The sequence below is a fragment of the Eubalaena glacialis genome, chromosome 13 (genome assembly GCF_028564815.1).
Source record: "Eubalaena glacialis isolate mEubGla1 chromosome 13, mEubGla1.1.hap2.+ XY, whole genome shotgun sequence".
NCBI lineage: Eukaryota > Metazoa > Chordata > Mammalia > Artiodactyla > Balaenidae > Eubalaena > Eubalaena glacialis.
Window position 1 is genome coordinate 41,282,153 of NC_083728.1, and position 17,989 is coordinate 41,300,141.

The 17,989-nt window shown below is 39.2% G+C and overlaps 1 protein-coding gene across 1 annotated transcript in view; it reads right to left on the bottom strand.

Annotated features, from left to right (window-relative positions):
• HAO1 (hydroxyacid oxidase 1) overlaps positions 1 to 17,989 on the bottom strand; it is a 64,046-nt gene that overhangs the window by 31,535 nt on the left and 14,522 nt on the right. The window contains exon 3 of the mRNA XM_061209112.1: positions 6,812 to 7,067. Coding sequence (XP_061065095.1) covers positions 6,812 to 7,067 — 256 coding nt within the window. The remainder of the gene's footprint in view (positions 1 to 6,811; positions 7,068 to 17,989) is intronic.

Sequence of the window (17,989 nt, forward strand, 5' to 3'; positions counted from 1 at the left end):
TTTTGTTTCCCAACATAAAGACATGTAGAGTCTTCTCCAGGATAGATCATATCGTGGGTCACAAATCAAGCCTTGGTAAATTTTAAAAAATTGAAATCGTATCAAGTATCTTTTCCGACCACAACGCTATGCGACTAGATATCAATTACAGGAAAAGATCTGTAAAAAATACAAACACATGGAGGCTACACAATACACTACTTAATAACGAAGTGATCACTGAAGAAATCAAAGGGGAAATCAAAAAATACCTAGAAACAAATGACAATGGAGACACGATGATCCAGAACCTATGGGATGCAGCAAAAGCAGTTCTAAGAGGGAAGTTTATAGCAATACAAGCCTACATCAAGAAACAGGAAACATCTCGAATAAACAACCTAACCTTGCACCTAAAGCAATTAGAGAAAGAAGAACAAAAAAACCCCAAAGCTAGCAGAAGGAAAGAAATCATAAAGATCAGATCAGAAATAAATGAAAAAGAAATGAAGGAAACAATAGCAAAATTCAACGAAACTAAAAGCTGGTTCTTTGAGAAGATAAACAAAATTGATAAACCATTAGCCAGACTCATCAAGAGAAAAAGGGAGAAGACTCAAATTAATAGAATTAGAAATGAAAAAGGAGAAGTAACCACTGACACTGCAGAAATACAAACGATCATGAGAGATTACTATAAGCAACTCTATGCCAATAAAATGGACAACCTGGAAGAAATGGACAGATTCTTAGAAATGCACAACCTGCCGAGACTGAACCAGGAAGAAATAGAAAATATGAACAGACCAATCACAAGCACTGAAATTGAAACTGTGATTAAAAATCTTCCAACACACAAAAGCCCAGGACCAGATGGCTTCACAGGCGAATTCTATCAAACATTTAGAGAAGAGCTAACACCTATCCTTCTCAAACTCTTCCAAAATATTGCAGAGGGAGGAACACTCCCCAGCTCATTCTACGAGGCCACCATCACCCTGATACCAAAACCAGGCAAAGATGTCACAAAGAAAGAAAACTACAGGCCAATATCACTGATGAACATAGATGCAAAAATCCTCAACAAAATACTAGCAAACAGAATCCAACTGCACATTAAAAGGATTATACACCATGATCAAGTGGGGTTTATTCCAGGAATGCAAGGATTCTTCAATATACGCAAATTAATCAACGTGATACATCATATTAACAAATTGAAGGAGAAAAACCATATGATCATCTCAATAGATGCAGAGAAAGCTTTCGACAAAATTCAACACCCATTTATGATAAAAGTCCTGCAGAAAGTAGGCATAGAGGGAAATTTCCTCAACATAATAAAGGCCGTATATGACAAACCCACAGCCAACATTGTCCTCAATGGTGAAAAACTGAAACCATTTCCACTAAGATCAGGAACAAGACAAGGTTGCCCACTCTCACCACTATTATTCAACATAGTTTTGGAAGTGTTAGCCACAGCAATCAGAGAAGAAAAAGAAATAAAAGGAATCCAAATCGGAAAAGAAGAAGTAAAGCTGTCACTGTTTGCAGATGACATGATACTATACATAGAGAATCCAAAAGATGCTACCAGAAAACTACTAGAGCTAATCAATGAATTTGGTAAAGTAGCAGGATACAAAATTAATGCACAGAAATCTCTTGCACTCCTGTATACTAATGATGAAAAATCTGAAAGTGAAATTAAGAAAACACTCCCATTTACCATTGCAACAAAAAGAATAAAATATCTAGGAATAAACTTACCTAAGGAGACAAAAGATCTGTATGCAGAAAATTATAGGACACTGATGAAAGAAATTAAAGATGATACAAATAGATGGAGAGATATACCATGTTCTTGGATTGGAAGAATCAACATTGTGAAAATGACTCTGCTACCCAAAGCAATCTACAGAGTCAATGCAATCCCTATCAAACTACCACTGGCATTTTTCACAGAACTAGAACAAAAAATTTCACAATTTGTATGGAAACACAAAAGACCCCGAATAGCCAAAGCAATCTTGAGAATGAAAAATGGAGCTGGAGGAATCAGGCTCCCTGACTTCAGACTATATTACAAAGCTACAGTAATCAAGACAGTTTGGTACTGGCACAAAAACAGAAATATAGATCAATGGAACAGGATAGAAAGCCCAGAGATAAGCCCACGCACATATGGTCACCTTATCTTTGATAAAGGAGGCAAGCATATACAGTGGAGAAAAGACAGCCTCTTCAATAAGTGGTGCTGGGAAAATTGGACAGGTACATGTAAAAGTATGAAATTAGAACACTCCCTGACACCATACACAAAAATAAACTCAAAATGGATTAAAGACCTAAGTGTAAGGCCAGACACTATCAAACTCTTAGAGGAAAACATAGGCAGAACACTCTATGACATAAACCACAGCAAGATCCTTTTTGACTCAGGTCCTAGAGAAATGGAAATAAAAACACAAATAAACAAATGGGACCTAATGAAACTTAAAAGCTTTTGCACAGCAAAGGAAACCATAAACAAGACCAAAAGACAACCCTCAGAATGGGAGAAAATATTTGCAAATGAAGCAACTGACAAAGGATTAATCTCCAAGATTTACAAGCAGCTCATGCAGCTCAATAACAAAAAAACAAACAACCCAATCCAAAAATGGGCAGAAGACCTAAATAGACATTTCTCCAAAGAAGAGATACAGATTGCCAACAGACACATGAAAGAATGCTCAACATCATTAATCATTAGAGAAATGCAAATCAAAACTACAATGAGGTATCATCTCACACCGGTCAGAATGGCCATCATCAAAAAATCTAGAAACAATAAATGCTGGAGAGGGTGTGGAGAAAAGGGAACACTCTTGCACTGTTGGTGGGAATGTAAATTGATACAGCCACTATGGAGAACAGTATGGAGGTTCCTTAAAAAACTAAAAATAGAACTACCATACAACCCAGCAATCCCACTACTGGGCATATACCCTGAGAAAACAATAATTCAGAAAGAATCATGTACCAAAATATTCATTGCAGCTCTGTTTACAATAGCCAGGACATGGAAGCAACCTAGGTGTCCATCATCGGATGAATGGATAAAGAAGATGTGGCACATATATACAATGGAATATTACTCAGCCATATAAAGAAATGAAATGGAGGTGTTTGTAATGAGGTGGATGGAGTTAGAGTCTGTCATACAGAGTGAAGTAAGTCAGAAAGAGAAAAAGAAATACAGTATGCTAACACATACATATGGAATCTAAGGAAAAAAAGGTCATGAAGAACCTAGTGGCAAGATGGGAATAAAGACACAGACCTACTAAAGAATGGACTTGAGGATATGGGGAGGGGGAGGGGTGAGCTGTGACAGGGTGAGAGAGTGTCATGGACATATATACACTACCAAATGTAAAATAGATAGCTATTGGGAAGCAGCCGCATAGCACAGGGAGATCAGCTCGGTGCTTTGTGACCACCTAGAGGGGTGGGATAGGGAGGGTGGGAGGGAGGGAGATGCAAGAGGGAAGAGATATGCGAACATATGTATATGTATAACTGATTCACGTTGTTATAAAGCAGAAGCTAACACACCAATGTAAAGCAATTATACTTCAATAAAGATGTTTAAAAAAAAAAAAAAAAAAAAAAGACATGTAGAGTCACCCCTGATGTCAAAATGTAAAGGAAGTGAAGTTAGTCATGCACTGATTTGGGGAAAGAACTTTACGGGCAGAGGGAAGAGTCAATTCTGAGACTCTAAGGGGCAGGTGTGTTTGGCATGTTGAAAGAACCGTAGGAAAGCCAGAGGTTCTAGGAAGAGTGAATGAAGTTGAGGGTGCTGGGCAATGAGGTCAGAGAAGCAAGGGGGACACTCACTGGCCACTTTTATCCAGAGAGACCAGGGAAGATAGTGAAGTCTGATCTCTTTTTGTGGGCTGTGCTCTGGCTGTTGTGATGAATACATCATTTCAGGGTATAAGGAAGCATGTCCCTGGGCAAATCATCAAAAGGGTAGGTGTTATGATTTACCTTGATCTTAGTTGATGATTGGAAATTTCTTTTCTTTTAACTGCCTTGGTGCTGCACTGAAGAGCCAAATCTTAACCCGGGGTAAATGAGCCACCTCTGTGGGGCATGGAGATGGATGAAGGTCCCTGCCTCAGAGCCTCAGGAACCAGTCTGGTGAATTGGCTTCAATCCTCTCCTCTGCCGAGAGCAGATGAGAATTTGCTTTACTCCCCCTGAGTTTCGGGGACCTCTGGGCCACTTATAATGCACACATACGTGTGTTTTGCATATGGACCAAGCAGAGATTACCAAACTCCTGAACTCTGGCTGGTCCCAGACGCCAGGAGTCAGGTCCCGCCCCCTCCCCTCCAAGCAGAGGAAGCCGTGAGGGCTGGAAGGAGCCGCCGCTTTACAGACTCATTCTCCTCTGGATTTCCTGCCTCCCTTGCCTGCCAAACCTCATTCTGAACAGCCCGGCTTCACCTTCTATGAGTCAGGTCAGTTGAGGAAAGAAACCTGATTTCATATCAGGCTGTAACAGATGAGCTTTTTGGTAGCATGTGGCCTCCAGCGGAAGCCTGGGTCTCCCATCATGTGCTCTGCCTTCACTGCTGAATGTGGGCCCCAGGGTGCTGCCCCCCCGAAGCCCAAGGGGACAAACAGGGCCAGTGTACGCACTGGGGGCCAGGGCACCAGCAAGGGGTGTTTCCTGTGTTCCCCGTAGCCTGGATGTGTGGCTCATTATTTGATCATCTTCAGACGGGAGATGTGACAAGCTGGGGAGCCTTGGCCACTCCTGTGCACATCGACAGCTGAAAAGGGCCTTTGTCTCCCAGTCCCTCACGTCATCTGGGCAGGAGCCTGGGAGCAAAAAGGGGGAAAAAGCAAAGCAGCCTTCCCATTCCTGGCTAAATGGCCCTGGCACCCAGGAGCAAGAGATACCGGCCAGAATTAACACGTGTCATCCCCCATCTAAGCAGATACCGCTCTGAAACACTTTTTTGTTATCCAGAGCAAGAAACTGTTCCCTAAGCTTAAAGAAAACCTACTGTATTATTTATTATTGTTGTTGTTGCTAGTAGAAGTGGTAAGAGGAGGAGGAAAAGGAATAGTAAATTCCTTTCTAAATGGCCAAAGCGAAACAATGAGGAACACTTCCTGTCAGAAGCCTAAATACTGGGAAACTAATTATTTTAGAAAGGCAACCAAAATAGAGATATAATGTGATACAGATTTCATATTAAGGAAATTTGAAACCATCTACTTTCTGACGAATTTGGCAAGAAGTAGGAATATGTCAGGGACGTTTGTTTTTGTTTTTGTTCTCTTAGAAAGACAGGATGTTTGGGCAACTCAGTGTCTGGGATGCGTGGAGCGGGGTGATTGACAGCTGCCGGGTGAGCACTTTGTCATTGGGCCATTGACGGTATCCCATACAGAAATAATATCTTAAACCTACCTGGACGTGTCACGGAGATAACATCACACAGCTCATTTACATATGGTTTAACAGCAAGATTTTATGCACAGTAGCTTATACTTAAATAAGTATACGCACAGCAGAGCTATATGACAGTTATGTGACACTTACATAAGACTATGGACTTATGTGATGGATGAGAGACATCCCATTCTCTAATACATATGGAATTCCTGGCTTCCAACAATTTTATTGTCCTTATGTGGAATGCTGATTTGATTTTGAATCTTTTAGATTTTGGATCTTTTAAAAGGATTAACTTTATATGTAGACAAAATAAGCAACAGTCCGTGTGAAGTGAGGTCTAGGATTCCAAAGAAGGCATCCCTCATTTCCTGTACTCTGATGGATGCTTTGAAATCCCATCATCAAAACGTCCTGCATTAAAACTAAGATTTGGGTTCCTGGTCAAATAGTTTTAGCCCTATGAAAAACATAAGGACAGATTTTGGTGGGAACTGAGGGAAGGTAAAAATGAAGGGGAGGGGAGATCTGTAGCTTAAGGAGGTTGGTGGTCTTTCTCAGTAAACTCCATTGAGTTTCTAGTTTTAACTCAAGATGATTCTAATCTTTTACAGGGAAAAGGACAACAATTCCCTGCTGATGGATGGGCTCACAGTTTAGTTTTAGATTACTAGATACATTGTTTTTGCTAAGATGAATGAATGAGTAAATGGATGAAAGAATGAATGAACCAGTGAATAAGTTAATGAATCTTGATCCATGGGTGAACCACAACAAAAGAGGAATATTGCTGAAAGAAGAAGTAGTAGATGAAGGAACAAATGTGTGGCTTCTTTTGTCTCCATTCTTTTAGCTTTCTTCAATCTTCCTTGCCAGAGTTGTTCCAAATACAATAAAAATAAAATTAAAAGGGGGCTTTTTTATTTCAGCAGACAAAAAAATAGGGTATTAGGATCACAATAACAAGCTGTTGTTTAGGTTAAATTAAATATCTTCTGTCTATATGGCAATTCATCTTACTCAAAGCCCTTAATGCACTCTGAGACATAATTTTTTTTTACTTTTACAAGTATATGGCAATTCCTATCTCTGTTTTTATAGCTCAAGTACGTGACACCCATATAAGGGGTGTGATTTGCTGAGGATTATGTGGATATTTGACAATGGCACCATCTCTAGAACCCAGACCTTATCATCCCTAGACAAGATCCCAGTCAACCATACTTTGGGACCAACATTTTGTGAAGATCTAATTCCCCAGGGCACCCATGTAGAAACTGGAGAAAGTCTTTGGAGCTGAATCATGACAAGAGCAAAGAGAATTAGAAAACCAGCTCAGGGACCCAGTGATCAGAGACCCATGGTTACCTGAGTTGGGGTGGCAGTTTGAACCTGTTATGCACATCATCAAAGCGGTTGCCCAGGTAAGGTGTGTCCACCGTCACAAATATGGCCTTGTAGCCCATCCACTCAGCCCGCTGCACCAGCTGCTTGGTAACCTCACGGTCCTTGTAGATGTACAGCTGCAGCCAGCGAAGTGCCTCAGGACCAGCTTCTGCCACTTCTTCAATTGAGGAGGTGGCCCAGGAGCTCAGCATCATGCCCGTTCCCAGTGACCTGCAAGCTTAGGAAGAAAGGAGAAGATCAAGGTCAGTCTGGCATTTTCCCTACTCCAAAGTCTTCAAGTTGTGGTTCCAGGGGTAAAGCCATCTACAAGGGCAATTTGGAAATAAGAAGTTAAGTCTTTAAAAGTAAGAAATATGCATTCCTTTCCACACTCTGTGAACTGATCTTGAAGACAAAAATGACTCAAATAGCCAAAGATGTGCTATGTATTAGGATAAAAAAATTGGGAGCAACTTGAATCCCCAACTTTAGGGGATTAGATAACCTATAGTTCATAAATAAAATGAAATATACACACCCATGAAAAGTAATATTTTTGTGATGGTTAATTTTATGTGTCAGCTTGGCTAAGCAATCGTTCCCAGATATTTGCTCAAATATGTCCAGATGTTGCTGTGAAGATATTTTTTTAAAGGCGGTTAGCATTTAAATCAGTGGACTTTAAGTAAAGCAGATTACTCTCCATAACGTGAATGGGCCTCATCTAATAAGTTGAAGGCCTTAAGAAAAAGACTGACTGTTCTTGAGGAAGAGGGAATTCTGTCAGCAGACTGTCTCCAGACTCAACACCAGCTCAGCTCTTTCTGGGGTCTCTAACGTGCCAGCCATAGATTTTGGGCTTACCAGTCTGTACAATTGTATGAGTCAATTCCTTAAATCAATCTCTCTCTCTCACAATCCCTCTTTCATTTCACCCCTCTTCTTTTTCTGACTATGACAGTTACAAAAGAATGACATTGACAGACATAGACAGTTTTTCAAGGTATATTAAGAAAGCAGGGAATTCCCTGGCAGTCCAGTGGTTAGTACTCTGTGCTCTCACTGCTGGGGCCCGGGTTCAATCCCTGGTTGGGGAACTAAGATCCACATGGCACAGCCAAAAAAAAAAAAAAGAAAACAGAAGAAGAAGAAAGAAAGAAAGAAAAAGAAAGAAAAAAGCCTCCAAAATAACATATATAACATGATTTGTACAAATCTGATTATTGGTGTATGAACCTAAACAACTAATTGTTAATGATAGGTGGGAGAGTTTAATTTTTCTTCCTTTTTAACTTTTTAAATTTTATCTTTTAAGATTTTGTTAAAGGTACATCTACCATTTACGTTGTCTTTTAAAATTTTAAACAATTCATATGTTAGACATTTCAAACAGACATCAGTTATCTCACAATCTTTTAAACAAGATATCAAAAAATGAGCAAATAAATGAAAAATTAGATAAAATCATGTAACTTATTGTCTTAGAGAACGTGAAAGAACATGGGTGATAGGCTTTTTTCCAAAAAAAGGTAGTCAAATTGGGGTCAGCTTTAGTGCAGGAGAAACTGATAAAATGTTTGTATGCCAAATGCCAAACATGCCAAGAGATAAATAATAAATATATAAAACTGACTGTGTGACCCTGGGTCATTCGACCTACCTGTGTCCCTGCCATATATCAAATGTGAGTAAAAGTCATCCAAGTGACACTTACAGGGTGGTGATAAGAATCAAGTGACATGCTGTTTACAAAGCTACTCTGAGAGGTTAAAATGCTTTCATGCTTCTCGAACTTTAGCAGGCAACCAAATCCCCTGGAGTATTTGTGAAAACACAGGTTGTGAAAAACACCCCCAGAGTTTCGGATTCAGTCAGTCTGAGATGGGGCCCAAGAACTTGCCTTTCTAACAAGCTTCCAGGCGGTACTGATGCTGCCGGTCCCTGGACCACACTTTCACATTTAAATAGCATTGTCATTTGATAGTAAAACTCTAAGTTCACCTGGTAATAAAGTGGGTTTTGTTTTTGATAAATGCTACTTTTCCTATGTCATTGAAGGTGTTTTTCATCCCTATTTTTCAGGTCACAGGTCAGATCAAGAAGACTTCAGCTGGAGATTATATGATCTATGGGTAACTAATCCGTTTCCTCCAAGTGTTCGTTTGAGACTTTCTCTCTTAAGGACTCATGATTTGCAAAATATTGTCCCAAAAAACCACATTTTAAGTAAGTAATAATAAGTAGTAATATGTATGAACATCCTGAACCATAGTGTTATTTTCATTGAGTTGTAAATATGGAAAATAGTTCTAGGTCATCCAGTGCTGTTTGGAACAAACACCAGAGGACACTGATTGCTGGGATCAGAATCTCCTAACCATCAATTTACCACAAAGAAAATGTGTCCTGAAGAGGATGTGGCCTAAGTAAGGTCACAGAGAGATGGGCAGCTGAGTGGAACAAGAACCCAGCATGTCTGACCACTCCCGCAGGGCAATGATTTTCCTAGAATTCCAAGATGCCCAGAAGACTTCCCTGGTATCAAATATGGATAAATGTACTCCCCCAATCCTTCAGGACCATGACACCCAAGGGACACCCACAGTTTTCCATATGTCTGAGGGACAATACCATGGCCAGAGTTCTGTGAAAGCATGGAAATTTGGAAACCAGTGGGTAAGGCCTGCCATTGGTTTCCGGGTACAGACTGTGGCTGCACAAAGTGGTCCAGCTAAGAGGATTAGCAAAAGATAAGGCACCTTTTTGTAGTTTATGCAAAGGCGTCATGCAGGCAACAGCAGCTCTGCTAATAAGGATCAAAAATCCTCAAACAGATCTCCTTGAATTCATAAGAAATATCTACAGACATTCCACACAGATTGTTAAAATGCTACAAACCAATGCACCAATAATATTTACTTTATTTAAACTATCAAACTAGCAGGAGGCTTCAGCCTTAACAAGCATTTTGCCCATTTCCCTTGGGTAAGCATGTCTGGAGTAAGGTAAGGCCAGTCCGTGCCATCTGGTTCCTGAGTCTTCTGGCTTTGATACTAATGGTTCCTGATGTTATTGGTGCTTGAGGTTCATTTTCCAAGATTAAATCATACAGGACTGAAATTTTGAATCAGGGTCCCCCCAAATTCTAAGTTACCATTGTTTCCAGGTATAGGCATTCAATAAATATTTGGTAAATTAACAGGTTTACTCCAAGACAGTCTCCTGGATGCAGGGGGAATACCAGAGTCTGTGTTGACATATGATGAGTTGAGGCTAAGATGTTACTCCCAAGAGAGAACAGGAGCAAAACTGAGATGGTTCCATGTTTCTTGGAACATATATTACCAGTGTGCTATGATCCCCATTAGCTTGTGATTATTTGCTGTGATAAGGAAAAACATTACTCCAAATAGCCAAAGCAATCCTGAGAAAGAAAAACAGAGCTGGAGGAATCAGGCTCCCGGACTTCAGACTATACTACAAAGCTACAGTAATCAAGACATTATGGTACTGGCACAAAAACAGAAATATAGATCAATGGAACAGGATAGAAAGCTCAGAGATAAACCCATGCACATATGGTTACCTTATCTTTGACAAAGGAGGCAAGAATATACAATGGAGAAAAGACAGCCTCTTCAATAAGTGGTCCTGGGAAAACTGGACAGCTACATGTAAAAAATTGAAATTAGAATACTTCTTAACACCATAAACAAAAATAAACTCAAAATGCATTAAAGACCTAAATCTAAGGTCAGACACTATAAAACTCTTAGAGGAAAACATAGGCAGAACACTCTATGACATAAATCACAGCAAGACCCTTTTTGACCCACCTCTAAGAGAAACAGAAATAAAAACAAAAATAAACAAAAGGGACCTAATGAAACTTAAAAGCTTTTGCACAGTAAAGGAAACCATAAACAAGACAACCCTCAGAATGGGAGAAAATATTTGCAAATGAAGCAACTGACAAAGGATTAATCTCCAAAATGTACAAGCAGCTCATGCAGCTCAATATCAAAAAAACAAACAACCCAATCCAAAAATGGGCAGAAGACCTAAATAGACATTTCTCCAAATAAGATATACAGATTACCAACAAACACATGAAAGGATGCTCAACATCACTAATCATTAGAGAAATGCAAATCAAAACTACAATGAGGTATCACCTCACACCGGTCAGAATGGCCATCATCAAAAAATCTACAAACAATAAATGCTGGAGAGGGTGTGGAGAAAAGGGAACCCTCTTGCCCTGTTGGTGGGAATGTAAATTGATACAGCCACTATGGAGAACAGTATGGAGGTTCCTTAAAAAACTAAAAATGGAACTACTATACGACCCAGCAATCCCACTACTGGGCATATACTCTGAGAAAACCATAATTCAAAAAGAGTCATGTACCCCAATGTTCATTGCAGCACTATTTACAATAGCCAGGACATGGAAGCAACCTAAGTGTCCATCAACAGATGAATGGTTAAAGAAGATGTGGCACATATATACAATGGAATATTACTCAGCCATAAAAAGAAAGGAAATTGAGTTATTTGTAGTGAGGTGGATGGACCTAGAGTCTGTCATACAGAGTGAAGTCAGAGAGAGAAAAACAAATACCGTATGCTAACACATATATATGGAATCTAAAAAAATAAAGGTTCTGAAGAACCTAAGGGCAGGATAGGAATAAAGACGCAGATGAAGAGAATGGACTTGAGGACACGGGGAGGGGGAAAGGTAAGCTGGGACGAAGTGAGAGAGTGACATGGACATATATACACTACCAAATGTAAAACAGATAGCTAGTGGGAAGAAGCTGCATAGCACAGAGACATCAGCTCGGTGCTTTGTGACCACCTAGAGGGGTGGGATAGGGAGGGTGGGAGGGAGACGCCAGAGGGAGGGGATATGGGGATATATGTATACATATAGCTGATTCACTTTGTTATACAGCAGAAACTAACACAACATTGTAAAGCAACTATACTCCAATAAACATGTTAAAAAAAAGAAAAAACATTGATGAATTACATCCACTGTTTTCAACACAGTTTTATGTTAGAAGGAGATAAGGGAGCCTGGGATTTGCAAGGACCACTCACAGAGACAGTTGAAAATTTTCCTGCCTCCACTAAGGACAGATCTAAGCTTCCATTGGTACATACCAGCATGACAATTCAGCTTGTTAAAATATTGAAATACTTCCATTCCTGTTTGTAAATAACCATGGCTCCGAAGTAAATGACCCCTCTTCCTGAGTCCCTTCAATGTGACATCTCTCTTTTCTCTCACTAAGGAGTCTCTGGATTCCCCAAACCCCACACACCCACACAGCAATTTAAAGGCTGGTGCCTGGCAGGGCTGGGTACGTCCAGACCACCATTAGAGCACTAGAGAAAAACACCTGAGCATCTCTTGCAATTGGTCAAAGTCTTTGCTCTACTGGTTGCTAAATGTTTCAAATATCACCTTGGCCTCAGAGATAAACATGTGTCCTTCCAGCTCATATTGTTCTTTGGGGGGCAAAAATTACAAGCTTTTGAATTTTGTAAACTACCTAGCGTAGTCAGATTTTGTTGAGAAATTCTAATTCGAGTTATCCTAGTCTAGCGTCAAAAGCACAAAATTGTTGAAGTCCATTTTCTCTCCCTATTCATTTTCCACAATGAAACTCTCACCTGCTCTCAAAAGTAGCAACTGTCAGATTTCATTTTACAAAGGGCAGGGGTCAACTTTCATAGACCTCCATTCCCAAAATGTGGTGCAGCAACAGAGAACTCCAATGCATGTCGCCTTTTCCCAACTCCTGGCAAAATGGAGATCATTTCTGAGGTGATATTACTGTAAAGGCAAGGCCTGGCTCTTGCCCATGATGAGGGTCCCCAGTATTTATCCAAGTCTAAAAATCTTGGCTTTCATAATAGTGAAGGTATCCTAGAAACAACGTACCCAAGAGGCTACACCATTAAGTAAACATTGATCCCATATGAATTTCCTTACTTCCACAAGCTCTTTGTTTCTTTGTTTCATCGTCCCTAGGATATATCTTCAAGGATAGACACCTAAACTTTAAATGCTCTAGATATATTGAGACTTTGTTTATATTTGACATTTCTTTTTCTTCTTTATTTAGAGGCAACAGTAATACATTATGCCATTGCTATTAAAAAATGCATATCACTCACTCACTCACACACACACACACACACACACGCACACCACTAAAAGAGACACTAGTAAGGTTTTGGACCTTGAAACATCAAAGATAAACCCTATAAATGACCTATGTGATAACATCTATCTCTCAGAAAGACAAGATACAATGTATTGAGAGTCAGAAGGCCTGGGCTACAGTCCCAGCCTTGCCAACCATGAGGCACATTTCATCTGCAAAGTTTGTCTAATCACAGCTGCTGCCCTGCCCATTTCATAGTATTGTCAGATGGTCCACTGAGACAATGTTTGTGGATGTTTTCTGGTAAACTCTAAAGCTAAACAATTGTAAAGGGTTAAGTGAGAGAATGCCTAATACTATTTGGGAAAAGAAGTTCTAGATAGCTTTTTAAATTTTCAGAATTTTGCCGAGGACCTGGATTTCTCCTCATTATTCACAATCTTCTCAACACACAGCTTTCCTCTGCAATGGTTTTGATGCGTAAGACACCCATTTCTCCTTGCAAATATATGGTCAAATTCTCACTACCCGAAGCAAGAAAGCACTTAAGGGAGAGAGGAAACTTCTCCAGGCCAAGGAATTCTGGGCTAGGGCTGATAATTTCCATTAATACATTCCGAGGGTGTACATCTTTTTGGAAAGTCAGGGACAAAACAAAAGCAAATAATCTAGGAGGTGTAACAAAAACATGCATTTCCCCACTCCTCATGCCTACCCTTTATTTGCCTACAGATTTCCATGGAGAGAAGTGTGTAGTAAATCTATGCGGCTGTCAGCTTTTGCTAAGTCCAGCCATCAAGCAGTAATACCTAGAAGCAATGGTTTCAAATTCTCCCGACACTTTTTGGTTTCTCTCCTCTTTTATTTGCAATACAACTGCAAGTATAATGATATGGAAATAATGAGATCAGTAGCATTGTTTATTATCAGCTATAACCCCTCCCCCAACCCCAAAGTGTGCTATGGGCTAGTGGAAAATGTTGGTGCATTGTGTTTAACAGAATAAAAGTTATCCTCAGACCTATCCAAATGAAGTTTCTTATTAGAATTAAATCACATGCCCTAGGCTGGGGAAATGCTTCAGGGTTTGCAATAATCTGGCATGAGATCAAGTTAATTCTTCCTCCCCAGACCACCATTCAATAGAAATAACTCAGTTTCCTACACTATGAAACCTGTAATCAACTACCAAGGTTTACATCACTTCATATTAGATATGAATGCAGCCACCCTTGGGGTTGATGCAAATGCTAAACTCCGATGTTTAGCGATTTGGCTGGGCTAGAACAGGTAAATAGCTTTGCAAAGCAGCATGAGCTGGCAAAATCCTCCCTGTGGCTAAGGAATGCAATTGTACTTCTAAATTTTGCCATGGTTTCATTTTACATCAAGCCTAATGACAACATTTACTTCTAATCCAGGTAATCTGGATGTGAAGTAGAGAAGACAGGAAACCTACTGTGGCCTTAAGTTTTAGGGGATGCTAAGTCTGCCTGTCCCAGTTCTTTAATTGAAAACTGCTTTGTACACGTCTCTCTTGTGTATCTGAGGGTCTGCTTCGCAGTTCCTGCTCATTGCAGGCAGTCATCACGAAATCAGCACGCTCTCAGAAGGTCTTAGAGGCTCTTCGGATGGAAATGATATTCATGCTACACCCAAAACTGTTTCATCTTTGAGGATTTAAGTTATGCCTTTGGCTGGGAACCACCAGAAACTTTCATTCCAAGTCTTTGTCCAGTGCTTCTCAAGCTTCTACGTGCATAGGAATCACATGGGGATGTTGATAAAATTCAGATTCTGACCCAGTAAGTCTGGGACAGGACTTAGGTTCTATATTTCTAACAAGCTCCCGAGTGATGCTGATGCTTGTTTCATGGACTATACTTTAAGAAGAATGAAGTAGATATCTTCTTTCACAAGGACTCATGCAAGTTGATATATCTGATGGCCTGAGTAATGATAGGACCTTATAGGAAATAGGAGGGAGAAACTGACCAGTGGTGTTAGCGGGGGTAGCAGCTGGCTCCTGTCTTGTCAGTTGCCAGCCACATACTGCTGAATCTTTCTTCTCCATTGTTGTCCCTCTGGAGAGGGGCACAGGTACCTTTGAAACATTTTCTTGTGCGTTCATCTTTTGCTAGATTTAAAGTCAAGATTTTTTGCTAGATTTAAATTGCATTACAGTAACAACCTCTCAGCACACTTAACCATTATCAGACATATTTTATAACCTTGCTTATCCAGGATTTGCCTAGCTTCCTAGATTTCAAATTCAAGGCAAAAATAAGCAACAGAATAAAAATAAAATGACAGAAGATGAGGAAGAAGAAGGAGATGTTTCTCAAAGTTAAGAATGCACAATTTACCAATATAAAATAGCTTCCAAATGTTTAATGTCAGGACCAACAACCTTACACATACAAATAAGCTGCTGAATCATCAAATAAAACTAAAGTTCATCATGCTAGGCTTGACAAGGAAGAGAATTATAATACATTTGAGAATGATGTTTATTCACTACCACAAAAAAAAAAACAAACAACAACAGAGAAAATGTAAACTATTAGTTATCAATGGGAGTCAATGTCTGTTATTTGGAACATTAATTCATGTGGAATAAATCATATACCCAGATTAGAGCAGAGCAACTAAGCAATGTGCTACTTTGGGTACAAATTATTTCTTTGAAAATAACTCTCCTATATGGGAAAAGTGAGTTAAGCTTCCAAAATTATGTATTTAAAGGAAAGGGGGTAATATGATGAAAGGGCCCAAAGGGCTTTTTTTTGGTGCATTTGATTAAAAAGCTCCTGCAAAACTTGGTCACCAAAACAGCTGTGCTGAAAATTTTGTTGAGAAAACGCATTTTGTCCTCTGCACAGGAAGTCATTATGTAATGGGGAAAATATGCAATGACAAAGTACCAAGCAGTTGTGTGGTTCTAAACTCAGGGTCTGACACACTGAAGTGTTCTCATACTACAAGTGTACCCTACCAGCCAGTGAGTGGGTCAGCCTTTCTTTGCACAGGAACTATTATTACACAGGTTTGTTAAAGACACAATTAACATTATTGTCTTAATGTCTAAAGTTATCATTGAGATTACCCAGAAAAAGAATGTTCTGAAGTCAGTCATCTAAGGGAAGAACAAAAGTTCTACTATAATTATGAGTGAAATAATTAGAAATGGTCACACAAATATTCATGTAAAATTTAGAAAATTTAACCAATTTAAATACTGCCCCAAAAGGCCAAGAAACCAGTGTTTTCATGATGGTTCATTGTCTGAATTTGGAACAGTAACCTTGAGCAGTCATAATGTCACTACACCTCAAGAACTCTTTTTCATTGTATGGAAATATTTTCAAGGAACAGTTAGCCCAATGACATCTTAGCCCTCCCTTCCTTGCTCCTACTTTATCTCTGGGGCAGAATTCTGCAATAGACAAAAACATTAGCTTTACTATAATGATTCCCAGGTTATTATTCTGTCATTTTATTGAGTCATCAGGTCCTGTCATAACTGGCTGATGGCATGGAGATGACACCACAGTGAGATGCCTTTTAACGATGGTTTCAAGGAGTATCAGGTTTGCACGTGGTGACTTCAATCAACCTCTCTCAATTTAACAACCTCAGTATTGGAATATATATGTCAGCCTCTGACTTCTCACTGTCACATCTTTAATGTCATCAGGCACACTAATAATTTGAGAAGAAGCAATCTCATGCTCTCGAGAAAGCTGATCAATAGCTGAAATTCTGGAACAAAATACTAGAAATTATTTCACTTGATGTTGGTCTTTAAGATAGCTGGAGTCTAATTTTTTAATAGCTGTTTTGGATTAATGAAGTTTGTCTCATTGCAAAGTGATTTCAACACTGAATCTATCACTTTTTGAAAAAATTTATATATGAATTATACATTTATATATATGCATATATAAGATGTCCATAATCATTAATATTAATATATATTTATATGTATATATGCATGTGTATGTAGATGTAACATGAGTGTATGTACAGAAAGAGCCTGTCCACTGACTTTTGATTATTGAAAAAGAAGGTCCAGAACACAAAATTGAGATAAAAGAGTTTGAAAATAAAAGCAAGAAAAGGTATGAATTGATTTTTTTTACTACAGTGATGCAAAGAGATATTCCCTTCCAAATGTTTAACTAATGTAATTTGGACAAAGTTTTAGTGAACTATCCTTTCTCCTTTATTCCTCCGTACTTTTGTTTCTTCTCAGTAAAAGTGATAAAATAATGGATGAAGACAAATAACTGGGTCAAACTCTAGAGTGAAACAGATCAACAAACTTCATCTTAACCACTGACCAACACTAGACATTGGTCAAAGGTGTCCTTCTCCTCCACTGTCAACTGAGGAGAATGATAAATAATAATGATCTCACAGGTCTATTGTGAGGATTAATAATAGGGATGTAAAGTCCAAGCACCTGGTGCATAAAAGGCACTCACCTCAGAAAGAGTAAAATTTCATTTAAAGCAAATCTGGTGCTTTTCCTGGATTTAGATAAAATTAAGAATAATGGTGATATTTTCCTTGTAGGTATGCTGAAATGTATATCTACTTGATCACCTAGTACAACACATAAATATATCAATAAAGCTTTCAACAATACATCGTTTGGGTCTGGAGCAAAGGAAATGACAATTTTTCCTGCTGAATGGTCTTTCACTCAGTGTTAAGGTTGATCACTTAATCTCGGAAAATCCAGAAAATTCAACAGCTAAAGCTCTCGCCTACACACTAATTCAGTTCTTTGGGGTCTTTGTGTTACTCTGCAATCTGTTCCACCTGCACCTTAATAGGTGGCCAAGTCATAGCTGAGTCCCAAAACTTCACTTTGGAATGTTCTGGCTTTTTAGGCTCAAAAAGAAAGTGTTTAGATTTAATGGTTTTATGACCCATCAAATCCTGTGTGGTAGCCTCTAATTGCATCCAGGGG